The sequence below is a fragment of the Setaria italica genome, chromosome VIII, assembly GCF_000263155.2.
Source record: "Setaria italica strain Yugu1 chromosome VIII, Setaria_italica_v2.0, whole genome shotgun sequence".
Lineage (NCBI taxonomy): Eukaryota > Viridiplantae > Streptophyta > Magnoliopsida > Poales > Poaceae > Setaria > Setaria italica.
Window position 1 is genome coordinate 1871375 of NC_028457.1, and position 11265 is coordinate 1882639.

At 39.9% G+C, this 11265-nt stretch overlaps 1 protein-coding gene across 1 annotated transcript; it reads right to left on the reverse strand.

The window, feature by feature from the left end:
- Window positions 1-2874: 2874 nt before the first annotated feature.
- LOC101775355 (putative disease resistance protein RGA1) lies at window positions 2875-10995 on the reverse strand. Its single transcript, XM_004978605.3, has 4 exons — window positions 10663-10995; window positions 8894-9991; window positions 3425-5833; window positions 2875-3322 (listed from the first exon to the last, which is right to left on the reverse strand). Exons 1-4 carry the CDS (start codon window positions 10951-10953, stop codon window positions 3293-3295), a joined length of 3828 nt encoding a protein of 1275 aa, XP_004978662.1. The 5' UTR covers window positions 10954-10995; the 3' UTR covers window positions 2875-3292.
- Between the last annotated feature and the right edge of the window lie 270 nt (window positions 10996-11265).

The following is an 11265-nucleotide window of genomic DNA, read 5'->3' on the forward strand; positions in this document are numbered from 1 at the left end:
TCTCACAAAAAAGTAAAACATCAGACCATCAATCGATAGATTCAAATTATCATAGCCATTGGATCTATTATATTTTCTAAAAAATTACCCACTTATGCCATTATGAAAATAGCCTAAAGTAACCCCTAAATTTATATATAAATTACCCACCTCTGCCATTATATAAAATAAACTAAAGTAACCCCCTAATATTCATCAAAATTACCCACTTATGCCATTATGAACAATATTTAAAATAACCCCCTAATTTGCAACTGAATTGCGTACCACTATTACTTAAAAAAAACTTAAAGTAGCCCCTTAAATTTGCATCTATATTACCCACACATGCCATTATTAAAAATAACATGAGGTAACTCTACGTTTAAATCAAATAACCTTAATTAAAAATATACAGCAATATATGATTCTAAATCGTCTATATCTTGCACTAATGATATACGATATAATAATTAAGATCTATACGTATGATGTGTGTCACCATTTATAAGGATATAAAGTGATAAGAATATAGATTTTTATGTTAAAATTGTATCTCAAACTTAAGGTTCATTAAACAAATTCAAGGACATATCTGCGATGCAAAGTGAAAACTTAAAGATTATAAATGTGGATGAAAATATTATAGAGTAATTACTAACTAAAATCTATCACAATTGGATGAAGATATTAAGTATATATCTACATAAGCATTGTGTGTTCGAATATTTAACAAACAAGAGCTAGCTTATGGTAATAGTTTTTTAGCAATGTAGTCTCATTTTTTTTTCCATTGGAGGCTCCGCATTAGTTCCTATGAGACAAGCCAAAAAAAAGAGACAAATTCTCATAAAAATTAAAAACGTCAAACACCAATCCTATAAACTCTAATAATCATAGCCATTGATCTATTATATTTTCTAAAAAGTTACCCACCACTATTATTGGGAAAATATTCAAAAATGAGCTCTGAACCTATATTTCAATTACCGAGCTTAGCTATTATAAAAAATAATCTAAAGTAACATTCATCCAATTTAGTTATACACATCGTTATAAAGCATAACTTAAAATGTCATTCTAAACTTTTATCTATGTTATCCACGTATGTCGTTATTAAAAATAACCTCAAGTAAACACCTAAATCTTAATCTAATTATCTTCACGTGCATCATACAAAAATGTCAAAAAGTAAGTTAATATGTAATTTTAAATTACATATTTATGTCATTGTTAATATAAAAATACTAAGTTAAAGTATATAGACATGATGAGTACCACCATTTAGACCATTTATACATGCATGTAAGGAATCGATGAAAAATATTGATTTGTATGCTAAACATAACGTATGGAGGATTGGAGGTGTGATACAAAATGGAAAAAATATGAATATGGATGAAAAAGTGCATTGAGTAATTATTAATTAAAAATCAATCACAACTGGACAAAGATAGGTACATATCTATATAAGTATTATGTTGAAGTATTGAAAAATAAGAGAGTAGTAGGTAAACAATTTTGATTATTAGCTAGGAGTTTAATTTCTAAATAATTTTTAAATACAATAGCTTCTAAAAATATTAGTCCGTGCGGGAGCACGGGTCGATGGACTAGTATACATAATCCGTCGTCGTCAGATTCAGCTAGCGACTTTGTTGACAAGCTACTTGACTCGATCTACCGGTAGTCGATCTTTTGCCCATTAGGTTAATTAGGTCGGAGTCCCTAGTTATTTACTGGTGAGTCATGTTGCGCATGCACAATGAACAAGATATCGATCGACATGCGGGGAATCTACTCCATAACGATCGATCAACTTGGTGGTAACAAACCGTTAAGACCATCGGGTTAGGTGTGCAGGCTGTCTAGCTGAACGGCTCAAGTTTATAAAAAGATCAACTTGGACGCTAGATAGGCAGCAACTTGGGCTGACAAATCGTTTATAAAAAGATCAACTTGGAAGTAAAATTTCTTCTGAACGGCTGTACTGCATGCACGAGGTACGTGCAGTGCAGTGTGCAAGCATTTTTGGGCTCAATCTGTCCGGCCTTGCCAAATTTGGGCGGCCTGGGGGTCCAGTAGGGAGTGTACGTAAATGGAGGAGAGTATATGGGGAAAGGAAAACGCGAGGTGTATCACAGACCAGTGGACCACGGGACATACTAAGCCCGTGCCGCAAGCAGCCCGATTCACACAAACAGGTCAACAACACATCATCCTACTAGCTAGAATCAGCGTACAGAGATCCTGCAGCCATGAATGGATGTCTTGCAGCTGCGACCAGAGATTGCATTATGCTTGCATTGCATTTATAACTCTCAGATTATTAGCCTATTGGAGTCACTCTCGGCCTCGGATTTCATGCGAGTTCTCTTTGCTTTGAGCGGTCAGGGCTCAAATTGTGGCTTGCGAGTCCTCCCTGCTTGCCAATTGTGGCACCGCAAGCGCATGTGACAACTGCTGAAGTGGTCCAGGTATGTAATAGTCATTCTACAAGTGCTGAACGTGCCCTGAGATCTTTATAAAGATGAAACAGTGCTTTGCACCTTTTTTTAGAAACTTGCACAAAGTCTAATTGGATATTTGGGGTAGACAAGTGTGCATTAATGAGAAATGTCGATTCGATTAATGGAAGTTAAATATTACCTTATCTCCCAAAACAATGAACATGCCTGTTATCATAGGCATTATTTACTTGGAGATGCTATTATTTGTAAATATAAAATATTAATAAGTTTTTCTTACTTGCAGGAATGCTTGCCCTATTTTTCGTATAAAATGTGATCTTCAGTATCTAGGTTTATTTGGTGCATTAAGCATTCAAGGAGAGAGAGAGAGAGAGAGTTGTCTGCCCAACATACAAAAAAATTACAGAGAAGAGGACGAAAGGAATGTTCAGAAGAGACAAAATCTATTGCAGAATTTGAAGAACCGAACAGAGTTCATTTGTACAGTCACAAGTCACTAACAGAAGCAGTTGGAGTTCCAATGTTGTCTGTGCTGAAAGCCTTAATGGGCCTCTGGAGGAAATGTAGTGAACTACACTGCAGCTTCTTTAAGCTCTGCAGTATCTGAGATCTAACAATGCAGCTGCTAATGAAGATCATTTGGTTCAACATGATTTGAGCTTGTTTCCAAGAAATGTCTGACAGCCACATGACAGGCTGGGGGTCAAAAGCAATCTCAGAAGGAGAATAGGTGGAGGCAAGTATGTTAAAATTGAAGCTGCACTTCTACAGACATAAGAAGTGCACTTCTATAGGTATCGCACTTCTGAAGTCCAGCTGGTTATGACCCTGGTGGCATTTTTTTATGGCACTCGGTTAAGCTCCAGATACATCTGCAAAGTAGAAAAAAAGTGCGCAAACAGGAAGTACATAAGTTTTATTAGAAAACTTGAATGCCGGATTTAGAAAAATAAATGCGGTGGTCGTGAACTTACTATGTTAATGTGTGCGAGCTTGGCCTTGTTCTCTTCTGACTCGCACCATTGCTGCAGTTCCTTGTTGTGCCGATCAATAACTAGCTGCTGGAAGTTGGTGAGGTGCTGCATACATGCAGGCAAAGACTTGATGTTATCACAGTCATGGATGGTGAGCTTTTTAAGAGAGGAGATGTCTCTCAGCCATTCTGGCAGTGCTGATATGCTGCGACACCTATACAACTCGAGCGACTGAAGGGAGGAGAGTTGCTGTATGCCCTCCGGCAAGCTCGTCAGATTTGAACAGGAGAAACTCAACTCCTGGAGGGCAGGGAAGTGGTGAAACAGCCTGAAACTGTGGTGCTGGCTTGTCGTGCTGATAATAACCAGGCTGGTGGCAGTTGGAGTAGAGTTGCAGCGATCGCTGCTGGTTTCTACCTCCTCTAGTGTAGATATAACTTGGTCGCTTTCAATTATTATGAACTTGTGACATTTGGGTGGGCATGGTTTCAACCTCAACTTTGGGCATTGAGATACCGCGAGTACATCTAGCATAGGGAACATGAACTCCTCCACACCATCTTTGTCGGGGCATGTTGTATTCCACTCCTCCAAACCACCCATAGAAAACACTGTGAACTTCACCAATCGGGGGAATGCTCCTTTGCCACCACAGATACGCCCGTCAATTTTTATAATGTTGGGTAAATTTGAGAGATCCAGGCCCTCTAGGTATGGCAACTGTCCAAGTGGTGGTAGATTCAAACATGTAGGCAGATCGTTCAATGCAATGGAAGTAAGATTCGGGAGATGATGAGAAATGGCCATGAGCCAGCCAGGAAAGCTCGGACTGCTATAACCTTCTAGACTCAAGTCCTTCAGGCTCATTGGTGGCACTAGTTGTCCCAACAAATGCTTATCCTCCAGATGTCGATCAGCATCCAAGGTCCAAACCAGTTTCAAAGTCAAAAGATTCTGCATGGTCAACAGGTTAAGTCTCTGTGCTTCCTCGAGAAGTTTTACGTTTTCAAGGGAAACTATATGTAACTCACCAACATTTTCACCCTCAAGTACATGCAGATTGCTATGAACACTGACGTCATCAGCACGAACCTTAAAGAGGGGTAATGTTAGTGAATAGTCCAATAGAGAACTAGCCTGATCCATCAATTTTTGTTGGCACCCGTCCAGCAGTACAGACTTCAGCCCAGTTGCACAACATATACTCTCTGGGAGGGACTTGAGCATCCGGCAATTCTCGAGATTGAATGTATGCAGCCTTTTGAGATTACCAATACTTTCTGGTAGATACTCAAATCTGTTCAACGATAGGTCCAGATACTCCAGATTGGTAAGTGTACCAATAAAATTAAGATTGGTATGGGTACCATAGATTGGTCCATAGATTGGTCCAAGGAAAGATGCCAATTTCAGAACCTTAAGATTGGTGAGGTTTCTCATAGTTACAAGTAGATCTTCGTTCTCCGTGCCCCTCACCACTGACATATCCAGATAATGTAATGCGGTGAGGCCATGCATAGCTGCTGCTAAGCCTTTCTCAATATAGCAGCCTACCAAATCTAGATGAAATAAATTACAGAGCCCTTTAAATGACTCTGGGAATTCCCTGACACCACACCATGACATGATTAAATACTGTAGATTGACCAGGCTGCCTATAGCTTCTGGTAGCCGTGTGATATAACGACAAGATGATAAGTTCAAATACTGGAGATGTGTGAGGCCACACAAAGATTCAGGTATTTCCTTGACACCGGAACATTCAGATAAATCAAGATGATGCAAATTTGTGAGATTACCAAGTGAATTTGGTAGTTCTCTTATCCCAGAACAACCTGACATGTCAAGATGCATCAAACATTTTAAATCACCAAATGATCCTGGAAGTTTTGATATGCTAGAACAACCTGACAAACCCAGATATTTCAGACACCAGAGCTTGCCCATTGATTCTGGTAGTGCGGAAATGTGAGAAGATCCATTCAGGTTCAGGTACTGCAGTTTTGATAGCTCAGTGATAAACTCTGGGAGAACTTGATTTTGCATTCGTGGAACCGTAAGGTACTTCAGCTGCTTCAGTTTCCCAATAGAGGCTGGGAACAGTATACTAGAGCATCCACTAAAATCCAAAATGCGCAAGCACTTTGCAAACAAAAATGCCCCACAAGAGAGATCCAGCTTGCCGCTATCTGAGAAATGAAGTGCCCTCACCTTTGAGGGTAAAACATTGGATAACCTTGTTGCATGGTCATATTTGGTAACCGATGCATAGCGACATAATTTCTGGCTATGTGCTTTATTATTCATCCATGCAACATTAGAAACAATTAACTCATCACCCATGATTAATGTTGCCAGATCATGCACCAGGTCGTGCATAGTGTACCGCTCCATATGATCTCCCAAAGTCTGAAATGATAAGTTAACCATACTCCATTAAAATGTCAACTAATAATTTCTTCATTTTATAATAAAATTTAAATCCTAAGTTTACATGTGTATAAACTATGAGGATACCTAGTTTACTTATTAGTAAATATGTATTGTATATCATATCTTCACCAAAGAAATATTACTTATTAAAAGAGTATACATACTATCGGTCCTCAAAATTGAAATGTTATGTCATCTCGGTCCCAAACTAGCAAAATGAATAGTCAGATCCAAAAAAACTTGCTAATTGTACCATATGAGTCACAAATCGTCTAACTTAAGTTAAACCACTTGCATGACATGTTGTTTATACTATGCTATAATATAGACCCAACATGTGGGGACCACTTATTCGACCAATCTCTCCTCTACCTCTCTCACCCGCTCTATCCTTCCACCCTTTCATCCCCTTCTCCTCCAGCCCATCTCATGCTTGGCATGTTACCAATGCCGTATGGATTGCTCTCACGTTCAGTCACCATGCACACGTCCAGTTCCAAGTCTCGGTGCCATGTGTGGCCGCGATGACCAGTTACTAGTTGGGAGGCGAGCTCCTACATAGTCGGTCACCAGCTTGACACTGGCTGCAGCCGCTGGTGTCAACACTGCTCTGTCGAACATGACCACTACCTCTCCAAGATGGGTAGCCAAGGAAGGAAGAGGTGCTTGTCCTATGCACATGCTTGAACAACAAAGGGCAAGCTCCTTTGTGGCAACCACCAGCCCGACTCTACCATTTCCTGCAAGCTTCGACCATCGTCGCTCCACCTACTCACCTCCAGCGCCTTTAACGCCACATCGAAGCAAGCAAAACTACCTCTTCTCTCTCATCGTTCTTTCTCCATGAAACTAATAGGCAAGCCAGCAGCTCCCTTCCTCTGCGCTGGAGGCTGAAGTAGAGCACCACAAGTCCATAACCCCATGACTTGTGTCATACTGTAGCAAAGTTTAGGGACTTCATTGTACGTTTTGTGAGTTATGGGACTGGTGAAGTAGTTTATTACTATTAAAACTAATGAGAACTGAAAGGACAGACTAACAAATAGTTTTGCTTTTGGCTCTTGCTAAGAGATCGCCTTCTCGGAAGATATTAGAACATGCATATCAATGATTACACATGTGTTCTATGCTCTGCAGGTTGTGAAGAAAATCTGATGCACTTATTCTTTGAATGTTGTTTCAGTCAGATGTGCTGGGCGTTTTGGGGAATTGTGGAATCTTTCGGTGGCCCCTTTAGATATGATCATTCATGCTCGAGTTAATTTGGGAGAACAATTTTCAGGGAGATTATCATCATTGGTAGCTAGTGCATTTGGTGTCATCGCAACAGTATTATCTTTGATAATGGTGTTACGTCTATGGCTAAGTGGAAATTCAATTTCAGAGAAGAAAACAACAGTGAAGCTTTCAGAGAAGAAAACAACAGTGAGCTTTGTAACTTCTTTGTACATGCAGTTTTTCTTTATATAAATACCAAAAAACAGGTAGAGGACTTCCCTGCCAATTTTTTAAAAAAGGAAAATGTTTTTTCAGAAAAGTGTATTTTTCATCCCACAAGTATTGCAAAAGTGTGACATTCATCTCTCATGTTTCATTTTGTTAAAATCAACCCCACCTAAGTTTGACAATGGTTCAATGCCATCTAATGACGGTTTATGCCACGGAATTATATTACTAGTCCTTGCTTAGCGATGTAATATTCTAAGTCGAAGATATAAAACCAATAAAAATTAATAAATCCTAGAAATTTCCTATCATATAAAAATTATTGGAAAATTTAACAGAACTGATTCACACCAAGCTATTATGGCAATTGACTCAACATTAGACATAGCTAAGAAGTGATTAGTAAATTGATTACATGGACTAAACCAATGTTATATGACACTAAACTATTATCAAACTTACGTGGGGATGATAAATGCATAGATTAGTAAGTTAAAGGGCTGATTTACACTAAATGAAACATAGAGAATGAATGCCACACTTTTGTAATACTTGAGGGATGAAAAATCCACTTTTACTATTTTTTATTCATTAAGTATTTTAAAAGTGTGGCATTCATCCATCATGTTTTACTTGATGCAAATTGATCCCTTAACTAACTATATCGGTGCACTAATCATGCCCACCTCGACTTAACAATGGTTTAGTGCAAAGTTTATTCCACTCAATCATCTGACTAATCACTACTTAACATTGTGGTTTCCTAGCCACACTACCACATCTGAAAAGAGGACCTCGCTGGAGCTTTGATGTAGGGAAGTTTCGATAATTTCTTAGATACTTAAAGACACGTTGACACTATTAGATCAAACATTTGTATAGTCGGTTGGTAACCCCTTTGCATAGGGGTTTAAGCAGGCACCTGCAGCTGAACGACCATGAAAATGTGGGGTTTTACAAGTGAAAAATGGGCAACAAGATATAAACATTTACTAGACATAGCATAAAAATCTTGGAAAGAAATAATTTTTGCACCTGACCCGACTAGCCAGCATTATGTGTATTTTTCATAGGAAAAAAAATCATTTTTGCACCTGAGCCGACCTGACGTGTGCAAATTCTTAAGTTCAGGACCATGACCTCCCGTCTCGCATGATCCTTCACAAGTGGTTCCTTATGTGAACCACCGCCTATATAAATGGTATCTTCACAAGTGGTTCCTTATGTGAACCACCGCGTATGTGCAAATGTATTTTCACGCAAAGCTACATGGGACTTCTCCAACTAGGCAGGAAGCCTATAATCTAAGCATGTGGGAAGGCAGGGTAAATAAGGAAATTATTTTTAGTAATATATATGGAAAACTAAAGAATAGGTAGTAATGTGCCCCCACACCTTATCTATACTTTAACTAAATTTAGGATAAAGCCCATGGAAATAATATTATAAATCCATATCCTGTAATAGAAAAAAGTCAAATGTCATCAATTGAGTTGTCGTAATGACAACCAATATGCAAACAGATCAATATGCAACCAATATGCAGGCAAGAGTAGTGTTCTGGTAGTTATATATATACTTCAACATTACCTCGGGAAACTTTGAAACTTGAAGGAAGGACATGCCCAAAAGTTGCCTGGTGTATTCCTTCCCCTTGGATGGCTTGATAAAACCAAGAGCAATCCATTGGTGAATCAAATCATCTTCAGCAATATTATGGCCTTTTGGGAATATGGCACAATAAGAAAAGCATATCCTTAGCTGTGGTTGCATCCTTTCATAGCTTAGCTTCAACGACGGGAGCACACCACCGTTATCTTCTGAAGATTCCTTCCAGATATCACTGTTGTTTATTTCTATCCATCCAGACAGATCTTTGGACTGCAGGATGTATCCAAGTGCTTGAGCTGCTAATGCCACACCTCCACATTTCTTTGCAATATCCAATCCTATCTCCTCTAATCTTTCTTTGTAATGTTGATCTTCAAACCTGCTATATCTCTTAATTATTTTCCAGCATGTATAATCGTTCAAAGGCTCCAGCTTGTATGGTGGACATGTGGAAACTTTCCTTGCAATGTCTTCCTTGCGCGTGGTTACTATGACATCTATGGTAGTGCCCTTCTTGCCCACCTGAAGCATACTCCTGAGTTTCCCCAACTCAGCATCCTTTTCCTCCCATAAGTCATCTAAAACAATAAGAACCTTCTTTCCACGGAGTAGGCTATCTAGGCACTGATTTATGGCTTCCAGTGTATCCCTATTTTGCTGGCCTCCCTCTATTGGTATTAGAGAAATTATAGAGCTTCCTATTTTCTTTAGACTGAAATCCCGGGACACATAAACCCATATACGATGGTCATACTTCTTGAATTGTGCATCATTGTAAATTAGTTGTGCCATAGTACTCTTGCCTATACCTCCAAGGCCATGGATAGAAACAATCACAGTCTCATCATTGTCGGTACCAGCAGATAAGCGGTTTATGATTTCCTGCTTTTCTCTATTCCTCCCAATTATTGGTTCTTCGGGCAAACGTGATGATGTTTCACGATAGTCATCATGTTGCTCAAGAGATGTGCAAGTGCCACCCTCTGAGAATTTAAAATCCCGAAACACCTTGTTGATTTTCCTCAGTTCTTCTCTCATGCTCTTCATCCTATTAGCCATGACAATCTTCTTGTGAATCTACACTAAGCAAAGAGGCTTCAGATCATATGAACTTACATGGAAATTGAACCGCAAACTGAAGTAGGAACTGGCTAATCGGCTAGATATTTCAAATTTAAGAGATCTGTATGTTAGCTGAGATGGCCGATATTAACTGCTACTGGTGGTATCGAGGCCGGTACCATATGAATGGCCTTTTATTCCGGCCTGTAGGTAATGAGCTTTTATCCAACACCATCATCAAGTATATGAAACCCAGCCCAAGGAGTAGGCCCTGAGCAGTACAAAGGGGGAAAAATAAACCTTGCTAATAAAGAAGGTATTTTTCTTTGACACAAAATCAATTATAGGAGGAAACTCAATAATCCAAATGACTTATATAACTAAGTTTGTGCAATACTTCTTGCCTTAAATTTTAGGTGTATCCAAGTGTAACACACTTGCTATATCCTAAAGTTTATTTGTGCGCACTAGCTCACGGAGTCACACGGCCGCACCTAACCCCTCTGCACTAAATCTGATCTATGGAACATGCTCGAGATCGAGATGTCATTCTATTCTGGTTCAGAGTTGTAGACATCCGGTTGAAAATAAGAGTGTCAAATTGATAATGAATTAGTTCTCCCCAGGAGGGATGCGATCGGTTTCAAAAGAATTGAGGATAGATCCTAGCATGTATAACCACGCACCTTTGCAGTTAACCGGTCGCTAGTGTCTTGGTAGTCTTCGAGCATGTCGGCGATGTCTACGGCAACATGCTTGAGCCGCTTGAGCCACAGCTGCACCAACTTCTCTTTGGCCGACCGCCTCTCAGCATCCTGGAGCGCCACTGAGATGGCCTCCAGCACCGAGTTCATGTCCTCCAGGTCATCGCCGAAGTTCCAAAGCAAATTGGCCTCCTCTGCGATGGCGGCGGCTAGCTTATCTTTCGCGATGCTGACAACGGCGGAAGCGAGCAATCCAGCTAAGCTCTCCGCCATGGCTGCAGAGCTCTGAGAACGCGGTGTGTAGAATGGTGTGTGCAGAGGAGTGCCTCAACAAAGGTTGTGAAATACACTTCCTGAGAACAGCTAGGCAGGCGTCAACACTGCTCCAGGACGATGGACCACGACGCTTAGAAAAATTTGGCAGGCGTACGTCAACAACATTACTGCGTTGAAGGCTACGTGGCCGGACCAATGTCAGTAGGCTCGGGGTTATCGTGATTACGAGCTGGTGCCACTTAACTTTCGTTGCCATGGCCGGACCTATTGTTGCCGCTTGGAATCATGGTCTAAACTTTCATTCAGTCC

Bases quoted from the DNA above. Each gene is read 5' to 3' on its own strand.
- LOC101775355 (XM_004978605.3), bottom strand. From the start codon at position 10,953: ATGGCGGAGAGCTTAGCTGGATTGCTCGCTTCCGCCGTTGTCAGCATC. The intron at 9,992-10,662 runs GTGCGTGGTTAT...TGCTTAGTGTAG, and splicing joins GCGACCGGTTAACTGCAAAG to ATTCACAAGAAGATTGTCAT. The intron at 5,834-8,893 runs GTAATGTTGAAG...TTATCATTTCAG, and splicing joins AAGTTTCAAAGTTTCCCGAG to ACTTTGGGAGATCATATGGA.